Source organism: Mytilus californianus, unplaced genomic scaffold (assembly GCF_021869535.1).
Source record: "Mytilus californianus isolate M0D057914Y unplaced genomic scaffold, xbMytCali1.0.p SCAF_29, whole genome shotgun sequence".
NCBI classification, from domain to species: domain Eukaryota; kingdom Metazoa; phylum Mollusca; class Bivalvia; order Mytilida; family Mytilidae; genus Mytilus; species Mytilus californianus.
In genome coordinates, this window is record NW_026262678.1 from 888,269 (window position 1) to 913,693 (window position 25,425).

The 25,425-nt window shown below is 33.1% G+C and overlaps 1 protein-coding gene across 1 annotated transcript in view; it reads left to right on the top strand.

The window, feature by feature from the left end:
- The window catches only part of LOC127732857 (uncharacterized), a 51,968-nt gene extending 29,667 nt beyond the window's left edge, over nt 1-22,301 (top strand). Inside the window, exons 11-15 of the mRNA XM_052242041.1 lie at nt 12,480-13,751; nt 17,813-17,846; nt 18,739-19,016; nt 19,555-19,585; nt 21,731-22,301. Coding sequence (XP_052098001.1) covers nt 12,480-13,751; nt 17,813-17,846; nt 18,739-19,016; nt 19,555-19,585; nt 21,731-22,026 — 1,911 coding nt within the window. The 3' untranslated portion in view covers nt 22,027-22,301. The remainder of the gene's footprint in view (nt 1-12,479; nt 13,752-17,812; nt 17,847-18,738; nt 19,017-19,554; nt 19,586-21,730) is intronic.
- The last annotated feature ends 3,124 nt before the right edge of the window (nt 22,302-25,425 follow it).

Genomic DNA, 25,425 nt, shown 5'->3' on the forward strand with positions numbered 1-25,425 from the left:
CTGTTACTATTTCGTTACCTTTGTCAACTCTAAAATTATATCAGTTTAAATTGCAGGGTGCTATTCATTTGAGATGTATAAGAACGCAGCCACTTTCAATTACTTGACCTTTGTCAAAATTAAAATTTTTAATCATTATCAAAACTATTTATTTGCGGATATGTAAATACGCATCCTCTATTGTAATTACTTTACCGTCGTCAAATTTTTAATTCGAGTATTACACCAGCTGAAATCGGTCATTGCTGTTCATTGGGAATGTATTTCTACGAAGTCTTTGTTGTAATATGTTAACTTTCGTCCCCTGTGAAATTTTAGAAATGTACCAGTTCATATCGCACATTACTATTTTGTTAGAAGCATATCTATGCATTCTCTGTTGTAAATACTTAACCTACGTCATTTTTTTAAATTTTAGAATTGAACAAACGTTGTTGTTTTCGGTTTTAATTGTATAAATTTCAAAATTGTTATATTTAAATCAGAATGAATAGATATGATTTAATTTACATTATTATGATACTGATGAAGGATATCTGTTATCCGAAATATTTATAGATAATTACATTTCATGTTTCCTTTTTATTTTAATATTGGTGTTGTTTTGTAGACTTTTTAGGCGTTTATATATATAAATATATATACATAATTACTCTAAATATCAGCACAACAATGCTAAATCTGCAAATTTGAGGAAGCAAAATTTTGTTTTTCCCTCGCCGGGATTTGAACTCATGCTATTTGGATATCGTGACAACACCGCCTGCACTGTGTCAAGCGCTCTAGACCACTTGGCCACCTAGACTGAACTAAAAATTCAGCTTTCGGTTGCCTACTGTTACCTTTCCCCGTCAGTAGAATCTAGAGTTGTACCACAGTACATAATATATAAGGCATGAAGATAAAATTGACTGCAGATAAGCTAAATTATCTGTCGTAAAGGATCGTAAGATTCAGTCACAGAATTAATTATTATATAAATACGTCTTAACAAGTGACAACTATACGACATATTTATCCATTAGATCACCAGTGAAGGTGATACACGGCTGAAAACACATATTTTATTTATAATTACTCTAAATATCAGCATAGCAATGTTAAATCTGCAAATTTGCGGGAGCAAATTTTTGTTCTTTTCTTTAGTCCACTGATCCAGCAAAATTTACACTGCTCAGGAATTTCATTCACATACTGAAAATAAGTATCAAAATGCAAGTGAAATTTATATAGCAACTGATTTTTGCTTTGTTGTATGCTGTGTTGCATTAGTCATAGGTTAGAGGAGGGTTGAGCACACACAACTGTTTAACTCCGCCACATTCTTTATGTGTCTGTCTCAAGTCACGTGCCGTTAGTTGTGGTTGTCGTTGGTTAATGTCTGTCTTGTTGGAATGGTATCACATTTTCTAGTTTTGGGCCTTTTATAGTCGATTATACAGTATGGGTTATTCTCATTGTTGAAGGCTATATGCTGGCCAAGTATAATAGCTTACATTTACTATATTAGAACTCTAGTGGCTTGGGTAGTTGTTACAATGGCAATGACGTAACATCTCTTTCTTTTTATACTATTTGTGATGTTGATGTGCTTCTGTAAAGTTTTATGTTTGATGTTGTGAGACAATGCAGGTTTGCAGATAGTTTAATGTTGTCAGATTCGAATTCAAAATTGTTGATTTCTGACCAAAAATTTCTTTTGAAGTTTTAACCTTTGCAGTATATGGAGAACAAAACATAATGTTGTTGTCACTCAGCTCTAACATGATAGAAATGGCAGGCCAGAATTCAAATTATACCTGTGTATATGCCATGTACAAATTTTTTTTTTTTCATTTTGAGACTATGTATATATATTTATATTATACTTCAATGTATATTTAGCAACTACACATCTTGAGCAACTTAACAATCACAACTCAGCTACATTCATATAACCTTCTTATTTTCATGCCCAACCAATATCAATAAAAAATTTCAAAGACGATATACTTTAAGCAGGACTAAGAGGTATGGGTTTTGCGCATTGTTGAAGACCGTACAGTGACCTATAGCTTTTGATTTCTGTGTCATTTGGTCTCTTGTGAATAGTTGTCTCATTGGCCATCATACAACATATACTTGATATACCCTTTTACTCCATAAAGAAAAGAATATCCATGGATTTCTATTTCAAGTCTTCAATCATTTCAAAGATTCTTGGTCTCAAATTTTCTAACGAAAACAAACAAACACTGTTTTTCTGAAGCATTGATCATAAACAAATTCTAATGCACTTTTTTGACAATGAAGTATCTATCATAAGAACAGATGAATAAGGTAACAATAACTTGTGCTATTGGATTATTCATTGAGTAATATCATCTAAGAATGTCCAGTGTCATCCTAAAACTGAATTGTAGGTAATATGTCTCCTGGTTGAATATATTTTCGAAAAGCTATAAAGTGAAGCTTCAGTATGAAACATTTCATAAAAATGTTCATCTGTACTACATGCATTAAGTTGTCTTAGTTCTTGATCCTTTTCATTAATTCTGTCTTGAATGTTACAAACATTTTTTTCTTCTCTGGCGATATGTCTAATTCTATCTGACCAGTGACGAAAAAATGTAACAATATAAAATTTAGGCAACACATCAATCATTGTAAATAGTAACTGGAAAGGTACACTCAGGTATTGAATAAAGCTGAAATAGAAACAAAAATATTAATCACATAAACTAGAACACAGAACATTATCACACAAGCAATAACCAGAATATAAGTACAGCAGTCTTTACATAAAAGTAAAAACTAGGCAACTGACGAACTGTGTCAATAATGCATTAAAAAATTAACCAAAACTGTTAGTGTTATGCCCCATTCAAAGAAGAGTCAGAGAGAGAAGTAATTGTTCTACCAATGTCAGTCATAGGGTATTGTACTACAAAGGATTGGTGGTTTGTTCATTTAGCAAGATTTCGTTTTTAAGACTAGAATTTTTTACATTATAAAAGGCATAAATAAATATGTTGCTGTTGTACGTTTTATCAGGATTCATTTTCTTTTTTATATTTTCCTCAAATGACCGGAATTTGAACTTTGTCATTTGTTTTAAATTTGGTGAACTTATTCATGCTACATGTACATGGTTTGTCATTCACATGGTTGCAGTTTTTTAATGAGAACTTTACTACTTTGTTCTTTAACAATACATGCAGATACATAGTTGATATATATTAATGATTTTGATTTTCTTTTAATTTTCCATAAAATTAGAACTATTAATTTTCTTACCGTGAAACAATTACTTAGTCCAGATTCTGGAAATGAATGCACTAGCACATCTGACTCCTTATGAACATTTTTTTTTCAAGACCGTTCAATCATCAGCCTTTCATCTTTCAGAATAATTGAAGAGGGAAACAAATCTTCATTCATTCATATCCGTTTCCTAAAATAAAAAAAAAACAATTTAGATACATTTGCAATTGCAAACAACTGTAAAAAATCTTATCCTAAACCAGATTTGAGCATTCCTATTTGAGGAGCCTATGTATATAATAATGTAAATTCAATTTAATTGCATTAATTTAATTATTGCAACTATTGAACCAGAACAAAAATGCAATGTTTTTATTATTGCTATTTCAGGAAAATATGCATAGTTATATGTATTGGATATCAGAATGTGATTCTCATACAGTTGCATTATTCACATTTATAAAAATCTCACAAAAATTTCTGAACTTACAGCATACATTGTATTTACACAACTTATAAAACAGGAAGAAAAACAATGCTCGCATAGCATTTCTCCTATTTCATAGCATTGGCTTTAATGGGGATTGCAAAGAGAACCCATGATTGAAAATTAAAATAAAAAGCAATTTGAACATGACTGTTTCCAAGCAGAAGCAGGATACCATTAGATTATATATTCCTATACTATATGTTTATCCCTTCAGATTATCTGTACACCTGTTTTTGTATAGTAATAAGTTCAATAATATTATTATGGGCTTCTGAATTTAAACTAAATCCATTGAATGTGTACCAATGATTTTTTTTTTGTCTTAGAAACATGACTTCTCCATAAGTTATAGTTATATTTGAACTAGCTTTCAGTAACTGCAAGTAAATTTTGCCTTTTTGTGCTATGTGTTGATCTGAAGAGGTTGAGCCTTTTTCACTAACTTTTACCATTGTTTACAGTTTGTTCTTATGTTGTACTGTGACCAACTGTCCAAGGTAAAAGTAATAGGGGAGGGGGGGGGGGGGGGGGGGGGTTACATTTGTGTCAAGGCCTTTTAAAGCTTACTATGGCATGGGTTTTGCTTATTGTTGAAGACAGCAAAGCAACCTATATATAGATGCTTACATCTACATCATTTGGTCTTTGGTGGTCTTCTTGATTTTCTTATATAACTATTTTTATATGAATGTGATGCTTCATATATGCATATATAAACAATAAGAACATGTCGTATGATTGCCAATGAGACAACTCTTTACCAGAGACAAATTGACATAGAACTTAACAATATAGGTCACTGTACAGCCTGATTTATTATGTACAGTACAATACACGATACAAATATGATATACAGAAACAAAGGATAACCAGTTTTATTAAGGAGCTAAAAGAAAAAAAATTTAAAAAATGCATCAATTTACCTGTTTGAATAATAAACCTTCCTAATTCCAACTATTGCTTTATATTTAATCAAAGCCGGAAGGACACTCTGTATCTTGTATTTGACAGGTCAACTACAAACAAGAGAAGTAATTATTTAATACAAAAACAGATACTTTCTTGTTTACACAATGGGCAGATTAATTAAAAATGAATCACACATAAACAAATATAATATATTTAATAAAGAAATTACAGCAACCCTATATTGATATCTGGGTTTCCTTCATAGAAATTATGCACATTTTTTTCTTGGTTTTGTAGAACATGTGCTTTATCATATTCATAATGAAGTGCTGTGCTATGAATGCATGATATGCAGGCCGTCCTTTTATCTCGTCTTTATGCTTTAAATCAATTTATACAATTAACTAAAAATAAATACTTCGAGCACTGCTCAACCCCCCCCCCCCCCCCCCCCAAAAAAAAAAGAAAAAAATCAAATATGCACACACAATGAAAATTGATGAAAGTATTTTTGACATGCTTGAGGTATAGTAAGAAAACTGGAAAATTCCCCATTTTTTATGATTAAATCGCATAATATGTGAAAGCGATTTGAGTTATTGTCTTAAGTGTTGACGACAGAAGGACGGACAGACAACTCTATACTATAATAAGTCCCGTCTTTAAAGACATACGTACATGTATAATGACTGCAGGCTTTATTTTGAACATTTCTAATTGATTCGTTTCAAATATTCCAATTTGTCCATTAAGAATTGACAGAATCTGATTGCATGGCTGTCATGGTTTAATTTAGACACTGACAACTGGACAAGGGAAACAGTTCTAGAAATCTTTTTTCCCTGGTGGTCCTTAAAGACAATCTGCTGGTTTTCACTTTTATTTCTATTTCAAAATACAAAACTTGCGTTAGTCCTTTAAAACTTATTGGTGGTCAAAACCTTCGGTCAATCACTTTTTGAGATATGTTGTATTTTTACGTTTTAGTATTTGTACAAATTAAACTCTACGCCAACCTTTGTTAAAATATATATTTGATATAAAACCACGGCAAGTATAAATAATTTTCTAATCAAAACAGTAAGGTTTCAACATGCTTTATGTTGATTCTAGTTTTTGTGTTGTTTATACTGGCTAGAAAAAATCCTGTGTATATTCAGTATATTTCCAATATGGTTTCAGAATGAGAGGTTTCAAGCTCTATTCTGTTACCTTACATCTAATACGACATATGCAAAGTAATCATAAAAATGGTTTTTGAACAAACAATTTTATTCTTATATTTATATTTAAAAAAATAGACTAGTGAGTAAATATAATGTAACATTGACACCATGATTATTCTACCACGTTTCATGGTTCATATAAAATTGAAATTGATATTGACAATTAATGCTGTGTAACTCTGCAAATAAAGAGCAGAAAATAAAAACAAATGAGAGGGAGCTTCTTTTTATCAATGTCAACAATAATGTAAACACGGTAAAGTACATGTATTGAGCATACTGAAGTTGGTACATATGTGAAAAATTAGCCTTAATTCAAACTGTCAAAGGAGGCTATGAATGCTCTTTATCTTCAAGTGTAAAACGTCTTTTTTTTGCTACCGTTACTGTCAAATGAGCCTTAATTTTTCATCCTCATATCTACATTTTGTAGCTACGGTTAGCGTCCAATGGAGGAATTTTTTTATCTTAAACGTTATCTAAACAAATATGTTATTGTCATTCGTCATGTGGGGTACCCCATTTTCTACCCTCTTAAAGTCTGGAATGACACAGCCAAAATTTTGTTGTTTTGATCACATTACATCAAATTTAAGTTTTCTTACAAAAGTGTTGACAGACAGATAGACATTGGTAGACACTCAATATGTCCCGTCTTCATTTGTCATTTGTTCACATGAACCATGTCTATACTAGAGATCATTTTGGAACAAAAATCAATCTACAATAAAAGAATGTGTCTGAGGACAAGAATGCCCTTGCTCAAGCTTTGCAATTTTCCAAGTTTTAAAAAGGGCCATAACGGTAAATGACCCACAACCCAAATTCGAACTCTGTCTGCGTGTTGTTGTTTTTAACATAGTGTACGAGTTTTAAAAAATTTGCATGAAACAAACTGTTTTTAGCATTACATATAAAAAAAGAAGATGTGGTATGATTGCCAATGAGACAACTCTTCACAAGAGATTAAATGACACAGGAATTACCAACTTTAGGTCACCGTAAGGCCTTCAACAATGAGCAAAGCCCATACCGCATAGTCATCTATAAAAGGCCCCGAAATGACAAATGTAAAACATTTCAAACGAGAAAACTAACAGCCTAATTTATGTACAAAATAATGAATGAAAAACAAATATGTAACACAGCAACAAACGACAACCACTGAATTACAGGCTCCTGACTTGGGACAGGCACATACAGAATGTGGCGGGGTACAAAAAAAAACCAAACAAACAACACATATGATCAACAGCAACAAACAACAACCACTCAAACACAGGCTCCTGACTTGGGACAGACACATATAGAATGTGGCGGGGTTAAACATGTTAGCGGGTGTCCAACCCTCCCCCTAACCTGGGATAGTGGTTTGACAGTACAACATAAGAACAAACTATAAAAATCAGTTGAAAAAGGCTTAACTCACCAGATGGATACAAATAGAAATATATCTAACAAAAACACAGAGTGGACGTGGCCGGGTACTTGTACATCCCAAAGACAAAAGGACACTAAGTACAGATCCGAGAGTACTCGCAGATACTGTCTGCTATTTCAAAGCCAATAACAACTAATAAAAAAAACATGCATCTAAGACTAAATTATCAATCAGTACACATCCAACATCCAATGGGTTTAGAAAAGAACAGTCAGAGAAAAATATGACCTTGTGCAATGCCAAGATACAGGTATCGACAGAATTTAGAACCATTAATATGCTTTGTTATATAACAATAATATTTATTTTGCTTTTAATTTACTGATAACAAAATAATATTAATATCAATAAAAGCAATATTCAAAGATCTGATTACAGTGTTGAATTGGTAACCTTTAGGATAAGTTTGTTTAAAGGGTCGATAAGTTTACCAAGATCGTTTCTAAATTTCCTGGCACATCTCTGTAAAAATGAGGCTATCCCGTTTGAAATAAGTGTTCTACAGGTACAACCAAACTTCAAAACCAAAATTTTATATCTATTAAAGAATTAAGTAAAGTTTTAAGTAATTTGTGGTTACGAAATCCCTATCATAGATTACGTTCGTTATAATCCAAAACGTCACAACAGACACGGGCATAGCGAACGAGTTGCGATATATAAACACCATAAGATGGTGCCAAAGGAACATCACCATCCAAAAAAAGAAAAATCACAATGGGAACGAAAACTCGTCCCTTTTGTCGTAAATTTTAGTGTGGACTTTCTCGTGTAAAACTGAAATATCTAAATCTAGGAAAGGACAGTTATTACCGTTTATATGTGATTTATTTAAAGTAAGTTCCTTTGGGTAAATTTCGGCAGTATGTTTAGAAAATTCTTGATTATTTAACGAAAAAAATATCATCAAGATAACGGTAAGTGTTGTTGAGTTTCATACAATTTGCATGAAACAAACTAGTTAGTGCGGTAACTAAAACTGGGCTTGGCTTGCCCCCGTTGCTTAAGGTGGGGCATACAAAAACACACACAGAAATTTGAAATTCCTGTGTCCAAAGTAATTAGCACGTTTAAGGAAACAATCTTTACTAAGATTTAAGGAAAAACTCCAAGCCCCTATAAACATTTATAAAAAAGTACTACATTTTTTTAAAACCATTCAACAAAAAATTAAAGCACAAATTTTACGATTCATTGTAAAGTCCAAAATTTTCTGACTTTTGTTTTTTTATACATGTTATATGGCAGCACAAAATCAATTTAAGGATATTTCAAGGCCTCATGATTTAGGAAATTTTAGCGCGCAGGTTTTTTGTTTTAATATAAAAATAAAATGTGGTTTAATTACCAATGAGACAACTATCCACTAGAGATAAAATAATGTAGATGTTAGCAACTATGTATGTCACTGTATATTATGTACTTGTATAAATTTATTCTGTAAATTTGTCAGTCTGTGTGGCCTATAGAGTTTGGGTTTTCCAACAACTATATAAAATTAAGAAAAAACTAAAAGCAATTTACAGCTACCCAAAATAAAGCAAGCCTAGATTGTTCGTATTCACGCTGAGACTTAACAGGGTGGTACATGTAGCTCTGCTTCGTGATTCGACAAAAAAGAAATTAACATTGTATATATAGCCAGATAAAAATTGATTGTATCTAGATAGATCCTACCCCCACCACCCAACATTAAAAAGATGAAAGATTGGTTTACCCAATACTAGTCAAACGCTTTCTCTGGACCTTTTCTGTTAATAAATCCTGTTGCTGAATTTCAGTGCCCTATTTTTTCTTTTTAATTTTGACTCCAGCAACGTGGGCTCCGGGCTCGCAAGGAACTGTGGAGTCAGTGGCAGTGTTAAAATTTACCCCGACAGGATGCCTGCAAAACGTAAAATATGAACGAATTTCAGGGTGAATGATGAGAATGGATCTAGACAAGATGCAGTGAACTTATTTCATTTGATACTCTGTTTATTTACTGTCTGGATTCTAATAATTATTCAAATTTCATATATTTTTTGCAGTCTAGTCTCGTTTTGACCACATGTATTCCATGCTTACCAACACTGAACTTGTTTTTTTTTTCTTATAATGTGCCATTTTGTTTGCATTCTGAAACGAATGATTAACAAAAGAAACAACGTATGTTTCATAAAATTTTCATATCAGGTGTCTTACACTTATATTTCTTGTTTGATTTTCACGTAGAAGTTAAAATAATTTCCGCTGCAAGGTGCTTTCCATTCTGTAAACCACAAGCATGTTTCCGACGGCGATCTTTTACTGAGGGTTCTGATTGGTTTATCCGTACAGAGAGGCGGGGTCCCACAAGCCGACAATCTCGTTATGAAAAACATCTATTGCAACCGTTATCCCCACCTCTAGCTATAGCCGATAAAAATCAGCTTTCGTTTCGGGAGGTGTTACCTTCTCATAGGAACTAAACAAGGACATCTAACGCAATACATAAAGTATTTTTAAGTGTACAGAAATGATCATCTACGCATCTCTTGAGTATAATTACAGGGTGTTGTTCTATTGTTAGATCATACAATCACTGTAAATTTATATATATGTATGTCTGCCTATGTGTAGTGACAACTGTAAATTATACCTTGTCCATCGGATTTCTTATGATTAAGAAATACCAGGCGTTAGAATATTAATAAAATGCCTAAAATTCAACTAAGGCGTCTGCGCAATGCTAGGCAGTGTTGTCGTAGAAGATCTCCCCGATCGCATTACAATTTCAATACGAGTCTACTACGATCGAACCACGACTCCACTACATTTCAACTTCGTTGTCACTACGCTCCTCGTCCCTATAAATATCTTGACTTTCCTATTGTACACATCAGTTTCCTTGAGAGAATATGCCACTAAAGGTATTTAAAACCTTTGAGGTCGTGGTGCTAAAAAAAGAGGTATCAACAGAATAAGGTCGTGCAATTATCGTGGCTAGGATGTAGTAGAATCGTAGTGAGGTCGTACTGAGGACGACGAGCGAGTAGTAGCAGCGTATTATTGTCATCCTCATCGTAGTATAATCGTATCAATATCGTAGTAGAAGCGTTATAAAGACGTGGTGAAATCGGGATAGTCGCATTGAAATCGTAGTTAGGTCGCAGCAAAATATTTTCCATTGGCTTCTCCGATTGCACCTTGTTTCTAATACGATGCTTCTACGCCCATCCTGATCTTACTACGTTCTTACTGCGACCTTCCTACGCTTCTACTACGACGAATTTTGGCGACGACTGTACTATGAATATTTTGAGCATGTTCAAAGTTGTTCGTGGACCTCCACGATCATGAAGACTTGGCACGCCATTACTACGACCTAACCACGACCACCACGATCTTACTACGACTTTCAAAATTTTTCATCATTTCTGAGATCGTATCGGGATCGTAGTCCTAGTATGATGGGGGTATAAGGTATTTACAACTGAGACTGCACAGATATTCTACTAACAAAAATAGTAATGTGCGATATGAACAGGTACATTTTTAAAATTTCAGCAGTTTGATAATGATTAAAAAAAATAATAATTTTGAAACAGGTTAAGTAATTGAACGTGGCTGCATACTTATACATTCTAAATACACCCTGCGACTAAACTGGTATAATTCTAGAATTTTAGAGTTGACAAAGGTAAAGGAATAGCAACAGAGACTACGTAGTAATATGAAATATAACCCAAATGAAAAGCACTGCGCGAATTAGAACTACACCTTTTCAATCCAAACTATCCACGATCTTTCCCGAGCCACCTGTACTGGCATTCCGTAAGCCCAAAAGCCTTAAAAACCTGCTGGTGAGAGCTGATTTATCCTTTAAATAAGGCTCTTCGTTTGTGGGCCCTTCCAAGGGATGCGGAAACAAACGATGTCTGACTTGCAAGCACATACTGAATACCTAGGCTTTTAACAGTCACTCCACTGGTACGGATTACACCATATTTTGCAATGTTAATTGCAAGACTAAAAATGCTGTGTATCTCCTACAGTGTAAATGTGGTAAACATTATGTTGGCGAGTCAGAACAGCCATTTCATAAATGTTTGAACGGCCATCTTAGCGGCTATGAATGCAAGCCAGACCTTCCTCTCAGTCGAGATCCCCTGAGATCCCCTGGTCACACTCTGGCAGATCTCAATCAACTGATCATTGCAATCATAGACCACAACACTGCTTTGTCTTGGGAAGATATACTCGCTCGGGAAAGATTTTGGATAAGAAAATCAAATACTTTGGCACCAAATGGGATCAATGAACAGGTGTAGTTCTAATTCGCGAACGATTTTTTATTTGGATTATATTTCATATTACTACGCAGTCTCTGTTGCTATTCCTTTACTTTTGTCAACTCTAAAATTCTAGAATTGTACCAGTTTAAATCGCAAGATGTATTCATTTTGGATGTTTAAGTACGCAGCCACGTTCAATTACTTAACCTGTTTCAAAATTGTTATTATTCTTTTTAGTCATTATCAAACTGCTGAAATTTTAGAAATATACCTGTTCATATTGCACATTACTATTTTTGTTAGTAGCATATCTGTGCAGACTCTTTTGTAAATGCCTTACCTATGTCATTTTTGAAATTTTAGAATTGTACAAGCGTTGTTGTGTTCGGTTTTAGTTGTATAAAATTCAAGATTGTTATAGTTAAATTAGAATAGATTGATTGATATGGTTTATTTTACATCATAATCATACTGATGAAGTATATCTGTTATCCGAAAGATTTACAGATAATACTTTTAATGTTTCTTTTTTTTAATATTGGTGTTGATTTGTTCACTTTTTATGCGTATATATATATATACACACGCAAGAGTCTTAAGATAGGAATCAATCTGCAAATGTATTATTTATCGTATCGTACAAAATTGACGATACTGCACAAACAGATGTATGTAACTAAACAAAAAATAAATGAGAAAAACATGCTAGATGAAGTAGTATTGTATTGACACCTTTGTCCTTAAATGCAGACCCGTTTTAATGGCAGGACTTTCATTATATTTATTTGATTCATAATAATTTATTGAATTCAATATATTTATATGTATGTACCTGATGTATACAGTGATATTATACATGAGTTTTAAATTCGTAAACATGTTCTGCTGGTAACAATATATAGTCTGATTTACAGTGGACACAAGAAGCTCGAAGAAACCAACTCGAAGATGAGCTGCAACAGTTGTTTGAAACACATTCTGGTTTGAAGCATTTGGAATTTAAACCGTTGATATTTGTTGATGCCACAAACCCAGAAGATCCTGAAATTGAAGATCTAAGAGAAAGGCTGATGCAAAGGGCAACAGAACATCCTAGATGGGGCGAATCAATGCCAACAAGATGGATTCCATTGGAGTTACAGTTGGCCCAGAAATCGGCAGAAGGCACAAATATTATTTCCCGTGATCAACTATTGGCATTAAATTCTAAAAATGAGTCAATGGTTTTATCAGATAAGCAGATAGAAACATTTCTGAAGGTTCAACATTCACTTGGGAAACTGTTGTACTTTGATTTAGAAAACCTACGTCATTTTATCATTATATCACCAGCATACTTAGTAGAAGTCCTGCGATCTATAGTCAGAGAAATCCAGTTCTGGCCTAAAGGAGAGTTGTTTTCTAGAATTTTGAGTAATCTTCAGGAAACTGGAATGATTGAACGGAATGATATCTACTTTCTCTGGGAACAGGACGACTTCAACCAAATTCTGCCATACAAGGAATATATGATTCAAATCCTTGTACATCTTGATGTTATAATTGCACCTAGGACTAGCTTTGGAGGTGTAAACATTCCGATAAACGATGTTTCTCGCTTTATGGTCCCCTGTATGGTAACAAAAGGAAATGACACCATGTACCTTAAAAAGTTTCGGAATTCGAATAATTCCATCATTCTAGCTTATTCGTTTACTGAACAGGTTATACCTCCAGCCTTGTCATATCGCTTTTTGAGTTCTTTAATCACATCGTGGGATATAAAGAATTATAAAGGAAGAAACAGAGAAAAAAGAATGTTTTTCAGTGATCTTGCTATTGTCACGATTGATAGCTCTCATGACGTAGCAGTCCAAGTGGAAACAAATAGAGTCATTGTCTCCCTTATCCATGCCAAGACAAAAGAAGATATAATTCCAACTCTTGCTTCTTCTCTTCAAGAATGTCTTACAGCGGCAATAGTAAGAATATCCGAATTCTACTCAGTGTTATCCGAAGACATAACATCTGCGAATGCAAGTACAGTCCTACCGTTCAACATTGAATTTGGAGTATTCTGCAAATCAAAAATGTGTTTCTTTGATCACAATGAGATGCATTTATCAACTGATGAAGCCGTATGGATTTGTAAAAAGCACAAGCAACGACATGCAACTAAAAACCTTAGTGCTTGGTTTTCCTCAAAGGTAAAGTATGAGTAGAAAATAAATTCATCTGCAAAGTATTTGAAGGTTTTAAAATATATTAATCTTTTAATCAGTTTAATTGAGGTATGAAGCTGGCATGTCAGTAACTGCTAGTAGTCCTTTGTTCATTTATGTATCATTGTCATTTTACTTATTTTCTTTTGTTACCTTTTCTGACATCGGATTCGGACTTCTTTTAAACTGAGTTTTAATGTGCGTATTGCTATGTGTTTCTTTATTCTACATTGGCTAGAGGTATAGGGAGAGGGTTGAGATCTCACAAAACATTTTTAACCCCGCCGCATTTTTGCGCCTGTCCCAAGTCAGGAGCCTCTGACCTTTTTAATCTAGTATGTTTTTTAATTTTAGTTCATTTATATGTTTTGGAGTTTAGTGTGACGTCTATTTTCACTGAACTAGCACACAATTATATTTAGGGGCCAGCTGAGGACCACCTCCGGGTGCGGAATTTTCTCGCTGCATTGAAGACCCATAGGTGGCCTTCGGCTGTTGTCTGCTCTTTGGTCGGGTTGTTGTCTCGTTGACATATTCCCCATTTCCATTCTCAATTTTATCATAAAATTGAGAATGGAAATGGGGAATGTGTCAAAGAGACAACAACCCGACAATAGAACAGACAACAGCAGAAGGTCACCAACAGGTCTTCAATGCAGCGAGAAATTCCCGCACCCGGAGGCGTCCTTCAGCTGGCCCCTAAACAAATATATATACTAGTTCAGTGATAATGAACGCCATTCAAAACTCCAAATTGTACACAAGAAACTAAAATTAAAAATAATACAAGGCTGACAAAGGCTAGAGGCTCCTGACTTGGGACAGGCGCAAAAATGCGGCGGGGTTAAACATGTTTATGAGACCCTCCCCCTATACCTCTAGCCAATGTAGAAAAGTAAACGCATAACAATACGCACATTAAAATTCAGTTCAAGAGAAGTCCGAGTCTGATGTCAGAAGACAATAAAAGAAAAGAAAATAAACAAAATGACAATAATACATAAATAACAACAGACTACTAGCAGATAACTGACATGCCAGCTCCAGACTTCAATTAAACTGATTGAAAGATTATGTCTTCATCATATGAATATCAGGCACAATCCTTCCCGTTAGGGGTTTAGTATCATACCATCATAACATATATGAGAAGAACATAACCCGTGTCATGACAACAACTGGTTTTTAAATAAATGTGTTTAGTGCCGATGCAAAGACCCTATAAGTGAATCAATATTAACGCCAAAATATGCAATCTTTAATGACCTGACAACAGTATCGTAACTATATCCCTTCTAAATAAGTCTATTTAAAGGTTTTGTTAGCTTCAGAGGTGAATACTGACATTTTTGTGCTTTATAAAGAATATTTCCATAAAAAATTGGATGTGAAATACCTGAACGTATAAGAAGTCTGCATGTTGAGCTATATTTACGAATGATGTCCCTATACCGATGATAAAATTTAGTAAATGTTTTGACTAGTTTGTGATATCGAAAACCCTGGTGTAATAATTTTTCAGTAATACATAAATTTCTCTCGTTAAAATCTAAAACATTGTTACATACACGAGCGAATCGTACAAGTTAAGATATATAAACACCGTAAGATGGTGACAAGGGAACGTCACCATCTAAAAATGGATAATTAACGATAGGAAATGAAAAATCATCTCTTTTATCATATATTTTAGTATTAAGCTTTCCGTTAATGATATAGATATCAAGATCGAGGAAAGGGCAGTGGTCATTGTTAGTATTAGCTTTATTTAAAGTAAGTTCAACAGGATAAATTTCTTTAGTTTACATACTAAAGTCGTCATTATTGAGAGCCAAAATATCATCCAAATAAATAAAAGTATTATTAAATTTGTGTATCAGATGTTGTTTCGATGGGTCTTTGCTGATTTTTGTCATAAATTGTAACTCATAGCAATACAAAAAAAGGTCCGCAATAAGTGGTGCACAGTTAGTCCCCATTGGAATTCCGATAACCTGACGATATACGGAATCTCCAAAGCGAACAAAAATGTTATCTAGTAAAAATTCAAGGGCATATATAGTATCAAAGCATGTCCAATTGACATAGTTTTTTTGTTTATTGCCAATAAAAAATGACCTAAAAGAGTTTGAACATATATATTCACATTCTGACTTTTTAAATGCCCATTTAATTAGGTGTGTGAATTTTTTCTTAATGAGAATGTGAGGCAATGTGGTATATAGGGTAGAAAAATCAAAACTTTGAACAGATTCAAAATCACCAATATATGCATGCAATTTATCAAGTACTTCCAACGAGTTCTTGACACTCCAAAAGTAATTAATTCCACTATTTTCGAAGGCCTTATTTGAACAATTTATTATCAGGTTTTTTATTGTACCAAGTGTACTGGTAAGAAGAATAGACAATTTAGTAGTGGAACAATGGCTTGAAGACGAAATGAATCTATATTTGTAAGGTGTTTTGTGTAGCTTCGGAAGCCAATACATAGTTGGGACTTTCATTGTATTTGGTTCTGCTTGTAAAGCGGTAGCTAAAAGTTTATGTTTGTTACAGATGTCGTTTTCTGAAAATGGAGTCAGTTGGAATGTTGGTGAATTGGTGATTTCTTTTTTCAGAACCTCAATGTAAAATTTACGTCAAACAATAATAATATTATTAGCAGCTTTATCGGCCGGGACAAAAACAAATTCCTTGGCTAGTTCTTTTAGTTTATGTTTGATACGAGAAATAGGTTTATTGTGGTTATTGTTAAGAGTAAAATGTTCTTTGAAATGTTGAATACGTATATCAACTATGTTCATTACTGATTTAAAAAAAGAGTCCAAAGATTTTTTGTCAGCTTTTTCCCGTTTTATCCATTTCAAACAGTAAGTATGGAGTGAGTCGTGGATGATATTACGACACTCGTTCCAATTAATAATTGACGGGGGACGATATTTAGGTCCTTTACTGAGGAATGATTTTAACTCTCGGTCTTGAACGATGTTAAGATCTCCTGTGATAACATGGGAAATGGGTCCATAAATGTATTCGGAATTACTGCAATTACATGAAGTAGGTGTATTTTCACTGATATTAACATCTTTACACAATTGGCTATAATTAAACACAAATTTCCGGGTAGATTTCTTGTAAATATAACAAATAAGAGGGAGCTCAGTATTATCAAAATATCCCGGAATTTGTTCCTTAACAGAATGGTCGTTAAAAATACCGTCAATATTTACAAAATCAAAACCAGTATTGACATACTTTATTTTAATAAACTGTTTTTTATGATCTTCAGGGCGATCAATTTTGGGAAACAGTTTAGAATAACAATATGCCATTATAATTTGAACGATTTCATACTTAGGACTGCTATATGAAATTGTGTTGCAATCCTCTAAAATTTTATTTAACTTATTAACCGGTAATGAACAGAGCTTTGTTAACAGATAATGTCTGCCGTTGTTTTTTGAAATAGAAATTAGGTCCGAAATATTGGTATGATTGGTCTGAAATTTTCTTTGATTGCGATTTTTTCTACGACCATGAGAACGGTTTTTACGAACAGTTTTAGAAACTATATCCAAAATGTTAACAGAATCGGTTCTTGATATATTACCAATTCCCATGATATTATCATTAAGACCGAGAGGGTAGACTGTCTGTAATTTTTTAATCCAATTTAATTCAACTATTTTCCGCGATCATACAAACTTTGAATGAAATTCACCAGGCTGCTTATTTACTACTTCTAAAGGTTGAACTGCTAAATATTTAATAGGATGATTGTGCTTCTTAAGGTGTTGATAAATGATTTGAGTAAAGTTATATTGGTAGCCTTTATATATATATATATATATATAGAGAGAGAGAGAGAGAGAGAGAGAGAGAGAGAGAGAGAGAGATATTTGGCAATTAATATCATCTAAGTTAATTGATGATTTCGGGATTCTATGATCGTCATGATTAATTCAGTAAGTGTTTTACGCAATGCATTGTTTTTTAATTCGTTTTATTTGTGATTGTTATCAACAAAATTACTTATTTTACAGGAACCATGTAATGTGTGTAAAATATCATGCGACGGTAAGTGTAAATGGATATAAGAAGATGTGGTATGAGTGCCAATGAGACAACTCTCCATCCAAGACACAATTTGTAAAAGAAAACCATTATAGGTCAAAGTACGGCCTTTTACACGGAGCCTTGGCTCACACCGCACAGCAAGCTATAAAGGGCCCCAAAAATGACTAGTGTAAAACCATTCAAACAGGAAAACCAACAGTCTAATCTATATAAAAAACGAAAAACGAGAAACACTTATGAACCACATCAACAAACGACAACTACTGAACATCAGGTTTCTGACTAAAGACAGGTGCAAACAAATGCAGCGGGTTTAAACATATAATGCCTTTCTTAAATAAAATCACGATAAAGTATTATGCAGTTGTGCCTGTATTGTACTTGCTATTTCAATACAGATTATATATAATTGTAGTTTCTATAAGAAACAAAGATAGATATTAAATGTTACCAACGTTTCTTATACATGAGCTAAATTAACATTTGCTTTTAGCTAAAATAGCAATCAAAATCTATAATCAACACAAAAATCTCTAAATAACAAAAATGCCATAAGACACACAATTAAAGTAATTTAAGTAAAAGTTAATTAGACACTTCTATAGTAGCATATCATAAACATTATATAAGGATGCAATCATGGAAATAGGATCTTTATACATATTCAATAAAACATACGAACATAGATTTATCTGGTTTTTCCGAGGAATCCAAATGTGGTAATATAAACTGAGTACTTTTTCATTTACTTCATTTCGTTACGTACTAGAAATGTCATAAATGTGTCCAGTATGAGGAATTAATTCCTTTTTAATCATAAATATATATATCCGATCGTGTTTAATCTTCTTCTATATGTAATATATGACAAGACTCTTAATCAATGTTTTAGGACTTGGGAGATTAGAAAGTGAACAGTGTCCTTTACCACAGCATATTGTGAGGCTAGCTGCCCGACTCTCTCCTGTGGAGATCCGTGAGATCGCCATTTTGTTAGGATTTCAGGCAGAAGAATGGCATGATTTAGAACACCAATTCCAGCACCAAACGTCAAATGACCTTAAATTTATGGCATTATGGTCTAGTATACTTAAGAGAAAGAATTGTAGTTTCCATGACCTGAAAAATGTTCTAGAAGACAAAGGACTGAGTGCTCATTTACTCTGTCAGGTATAATCTTGAACGTTTAAAGAAATGAAGTTATATTAAAATTGATAGCATCAATCTGATACCTCTAAACAACATCTTTGTTTTTTTATACAAAAAAAAAACGGAACCTTACATTAGGCAAATAGAGAAACAAGAATGAAAGCTAAACAAAAATTAAAGTGGAGAAATGTCATGATATTAAAATGACCAAGAAAACATTCGTCGTATTGTTATTGTAGCATGCTCGTCTTGAGCTTTTGTATTTGTATATATGCTTATTTGTTAGAGCGAATATTTCAAATTGGAGTTTGTTTCTTCCCATGAGAAACGCGGTATTTTGGCTTAAGACAATAACATATTTTGCCAAGATTTTGAAACATATTTTCCTGGTATCTTTGTGAACAATTTTATTTCTCAAAAAATTGTTGAAAGCCTCTCTTTTCTTCGGTTTAAGTTGTGGGATTGTTTTTTTAAATGTTTCTCATAGATAATTTACTTAATTCATAGCATCTGATATTGAAATGCCTATTTGATGAACAAATTGCATTTATTTTATTAGGTGTTCAGAGATGTGGTGATAGATGTTTCTGGTAAGTCAACTCTTTTTTTCTTGTTGTAATTTTTTGGAAAGTTGTACGCATTTTAACAAGAAATCGATACCGGATATTTGTCCTACTATTTTTATTCGGATTGATAATTCTCGCTTGTAAAGTACACAAAATCAATAAAGCACTAGAAACCAAACAATATCATATACACTTGAATGAAAAACTGACAGCTAAAAAAACGTGCTTTGATGATAGGGCTTTATTGTCACTTATGTTAAAATACCGACTGCTGTATTTAAAAGTAGACATAGGGGACTAACTGTGCACCACTTATTGCGGACCTGTGTCTGTATTGTCTTGAGTTACAACTTATGACTAAAATCAGAAAAGACCCATCGAAACAACATCTGATACTTTTAGATGTTTGGATGATATATAGGCTCTCAATAATGACGACTTCAGGTTTTACGCTTAAGAGATTTATACTGCTGAACTAACTTTAAATAAAGCTAAGACTAACAATGATCAATGCCCTTTCTTGGATCTTGATATCTATTTCGTTAGCGGGAAGCTTAATAGAACAATTTACGATAAAGATATGATTTTTCATTTCCTATTGTTGATTATCCATTTTTAGATGGGGACGTTCCGTTGTCACCATCTTATGTTGTTTGTATATCTCAAAGGGTTCGATTCGCTTGTGTATGTTACAAAGTATTTTATTTTAACGAAAGAAATTTATGTATTACTGACAAATTATTACACCAGGGTTTTCGATATCACAAACTAGTCAAAACATTTACTTAATCTTATCATCGATACTAGGAAATCAGTCGTAAATATAAATCAGCATGCAGACATATTATACTTTCAGGTATTTCACATCCAATCCTTCATGGTAATATTCTAAACAAAGCACAAAAATGTCGTCATTCACCTCAAAAGCTAACCAAACCTTTAAACAGACTTATTTAGAAGGGCTATAGTAACGATACTGTTTTAGGTCATTAATGATGATTTTTATTTTGGAATTAATATTGTTTCACTAATATGGTCTTTGCATCGGAAATAAACACATTTATTCTAAAACCAGCTGTTGGCATGATAGGGGGTTATGTTTTCTCATATATTTTATGATAGTATGATACTAAACCCCTAACGAGTGGGATTGTGCTTGATTTTCATATGATGAAGACATAATCTTTCAATCAGTTTAATTGAGGTCTGGAGCTGGCATGTCAGTAACTGCTAGTAGTTCTTTGTTAATTTATATATCATTGTCATATTGCTAAGTTTCTTCTGTTACCTATTCTAACATCGAACTCGGACTTCTTTTAAACTGAGTTTTACTGTGCGCATTGCTGTCTGTTTATTTATTTTACATTGGCTAGAGGTATAGGAGGAGGGTTGAGATCTCTCAAAACATGTTTAACCCCGCAGGAGCCTCTTGTACGTTTTTTGTTTTTAATTTTAGTTAAATTATATGTTTCGTAGTTCAGTGTGACGGCCATTTTCACTGAATTAGTACACGTTTTTGTTAAGGGGCCAGCTGAAGCCCGCCTCCGGGTGCAGGATTTTCTCGCTGTGGTGAAGACCCATTCGTGACCTTGTGCTGTTTTCTGCTCTTTGGTCGGGTTGTTGTCACTTTGACATATTTCCCGTTTCCATTCTCAATTTTACATCATTCCAGAAAGTCATGAAAATTGAGACCATCGCGATCAAGTGCAACTGGGTAAATAATTCCTAAACAGGAATAAAACAAAAACGAATTTTGAACTTAATTCTATTATTCAAATAAACTTCATCAGAATTTCTTATATCTATAAACGAATTCCAAAATTACAGATAACTTACAAATGATAAGGAAAATATTTTTCTTAAGTGTTTGAATATGACCTGATTAAGAGCGTAATGGATAGATACGACAACGTGTTTAAGTACATTGCATCGAAGATGTATAAGAAGTTTTTATACCCATAGACCTTTACGGTTGTCCTGTAAACTTACTTGGTCCTATTTTTATTTATCAACTCTTTTACAAATAATTGCATCAGAATAGAGACATTGATTGTCGAAATGTGCTTCTGGTAAAGTACAATTTGTAGCATTCGTGTTGATTTTGATTTATTTTATAATTTAATATATAAACACTATAAAAAATACCAGTTGTCTGTTTTATTGTTTTAGATATGGCAGACGAGAAACTGAACAAAATTCCGTCTGTCGATGCGCTTCATGATTTGTCAAACCACATCGGGAACAGCACAATGCAGCTTGCCATCGAGTTAGAGGTGGATTTATCTTATTTACAGCAGATTCAGCATGATCTTAAAAACAAACTTCTGGAACAGAATAGAAAAGTATTCATCAAATGGAGGCAGAATAAATTTCCAAAACCGACAGTTCTGAGACTGCTTAAAGCCCTTTATAGGGTCGGAAAATTTGGCCCAACATTCAAAGTTTTAAAAAATCATTTGGAATAGAAATTTTTTAACAGGTCGGAAATGATATCTTTAACCGGCCTATACTGTTTGTGTTTATATATAGGTTCGATCGGGACGCTGAAGTGCGATGGTCCCCATGACATGCCATATTCTGGCGATGGTCCTTTTACTGATGCGCGATAGTCTATAAAACGAGTTTTAAATCTACAGATAACCAATTTTTATTAGAGTTTAATTCTTTTTTTATTAATTTGTATATATAGATACCTAACATTCAAAATGTTCTCCAGTTGAAGAAAAAACAATTAACCTGATGATCTATCTTATTCCTTGTTCTCATTGACAGCAGCCGTAAAGATGTTTAGCTAATTTTGTTTCGTTTTGACTAATCAAGTAGTATTTGCATTTCCAACAACTTCCACGTTTTCAGTCATTGTAATTAGTACTGGTTTAAAAGGAAAATAACCTTTGTATGTAGCTTCTATAGTGATCAATTTATGAACGAAGGTTTTTTTCTAAACTATTCACTGAGTACATTCCAACGTTACAGTTGGGAATGGAAATGCAATGACTGTTTACCATTACTGTTTAAATTAAATGCTTTACTTAAAAAAAGAAGCTACTACTGACAAACAAATCGATTTCTACATCGGCATGAGAACTTGCAAAATATAGAAAACATGTATTATATAGCACTTCGGTGTAGCAAACAACAAGATAGCATCACAATGCCACATTACGTCGGTACTGGCATGAAAATACGGATTATGTGTTATTAAAATTTCCTGCTTCAAAATTTTTGAAATTATTTAAAATTAAGGAATGTATCTCCCTCTTGCAAAGCTCTGATTCCTTGCCCTGCTTTGGCTATACTTTTTTGTCCTTTTTGGTTTATAGCTCTTCATCATTTTAATACGTTTTGGATTTTCAAATATTTTGGCCTCGAGCATCACTGAAAAGACATAGATTGTCGAAATGCGCATCTGGAGCAGAAACATTGGTACCGTTTATGCTATTGCATTTCAGCGTGACCATAGCGGTTCGAGTCCTACATATTTCTATTTTGATAATATACTGTATGCCAGTTTAAGTCTACGAACATAGTGAATTTCCCTATTATGAACTAAGTCTTGGCTGTTCATGTAGAAAACTTATTTCAAACAGGATAGCATATCCTATTTTTTAGGGAGATGTTGCTTACCGGGTCCGGAAATTCAGATACAAACCGAGTAAATCGATCCTTTAAATAAACTTATTCTAAAAGGTCACACATTCAACACTCTAATTAGATCTTTAAACATTGTTTTTATTTGTATAGATATTGACTTTGTTATCATTAATTTAAAACCAAACTTATAACATTGTTATATACATGCACATTCACGGTTCTACAATCAGTCGATACTTTTATTCAAGCATTGCACAAAGTCGTGTTTTTCTCTGACAGCTAATGACGTCTTTACACTAAATCAATTTAATGTTGGAGGTGTACTGATTGATACTTTAGTCTAAGAAACATGATTTTTTGATTAGTTGGTATTGGCTTTGAACTAGCTGTCAGTAACTTCGAGTACTCTCAGATCTGTCCTAAGGGTCTTTCTAACTGTGAGAATGTATAAACACCTTGCTAAGTCCGGTCTGTGTTTTTGTTAGTTGCTTTTCTGCTGTGTATGGATCTGATAATTTAGGCCTTCTTCGAGTGATTATTTATAGTTTGTTCTTCTTCTAAACTGTTTCACCACTGTTCAAGGCTATGGGGAGGGGATTGGGCGCCCGCATATATGTTTAACACAGCCACAACCTGTGTTTGCTAATCCTATGTCGGGAACACTATAATTCTGTGGTTGTCGTTTGTTTATCTCATATTTCTTTTTCGTTCATTGTGTTGTACATAAATTAGGCCGTTAGTATTCTCGTATGAATTGTTTTACATTTGTCATTTCGGGGCCTTTTATGGATGACTTTGCAATATGAATGTTGCTCATTGTTGAAGGCCGTATAGGGACCTATTGATGTTCACCTCTATGTCATTTGGTTTCTGATGGAGAGTTGTCTCATTGGCAATCATATGATCTTCTTATTTTTTATATATTTAAGTAGAGATGCAAAGAATATGTCCAACCTCTTTTCGTAACAAAATTACTAACGTAGATACAACGATGTAGTTTTCTGACGAGATAAATCATGCTTCGTGTGAATCCACTCTGATTCAATCAAGAAATAGTTCGAATTTCTCCTCATCAAAAGGTTTGATTTTTTTATTGAATGTATAATTGTAACATTTGCAGGGATGTTTTTTTAATAATCAATTGCAATTCCTACTGGAATGTTTCCCCCAATCTTGTCGACTTCGTCCTTTATTCGAGAGCTTCTATGAAAAATAAAAAGTTCAAAATCAGCTATATAGTTGATGTCCTTTTGCTAAATAATTTAAAGTTTGATTACTATGTTGAATGGATGTATCCTATCGAAATTCGAATAATAGATGACAAACATACAGTTAGTTAAGTCAGCTTCATATCTTGACTTACATTTGGAAATCGACAATGACAAATGCATTAGGATCAGTTTAGATCAAAACTTTATGCAAAAGGGGTTAATGTCAGATTCGTAATAAGGAACTCTTAATTTTAATGCAGGAACAATGCATTAGCGCCTGCACATGGAGTATGCATATATTACAATTAATACGATATTTTAGAGCAAAGGTTTAATGGCATAGAGAGTATACGTGAACTAATGAATATATTCATTACAGTTGAAAAGATATGTCTGAGCTAACTTTTATGGCAGATGAACTATATCACAGTTGATACTGTTTTTTATTGATTATTTTTTAAAAGTTCCACCAGTAATAAAACTTTTATTATCCGGTTTTGATCATCAATTTTCTATGTTTATAAAAGTATACGAATGTCACATTTTAAATACTATAAGAAGAAAGAAATGTGTGTGTCTTTGTTTTTCTGGCCAATCAATAAATCTGAATAAAAAATTCCAGTTCCAAACTGAAACACAGCCAGAATGTGATAAATCAGTGGGCACATAAAGACCCATATCCTATATCTTCTATTCTCCATTCTGTTTTAAAATGATTTTTGTCAATATTTATATGATATCATTTTTTTTTTTTATCATTGATTATTAATATTTCCATCAATGAAGGTATGCTTAACCTGCAACTAGATATTTGATTTAACCAAGAGACTATACACATAGCAAATATATACTATTGTAGCAAAAGCAAATTCAATGAGAATAATAACAAAAATTGTTTACACATGTAAATGTATTTATATGCACGTATGTGTGTAAATGTTACTTTTTTTCAATATATATATATATATATATATAAATATTTATATATATTTTAAAGCAAAGTTGAAAAAATATGTTTGTATGTAATTTGGTTATTTGGTGTGATTGTATTTGAAATAA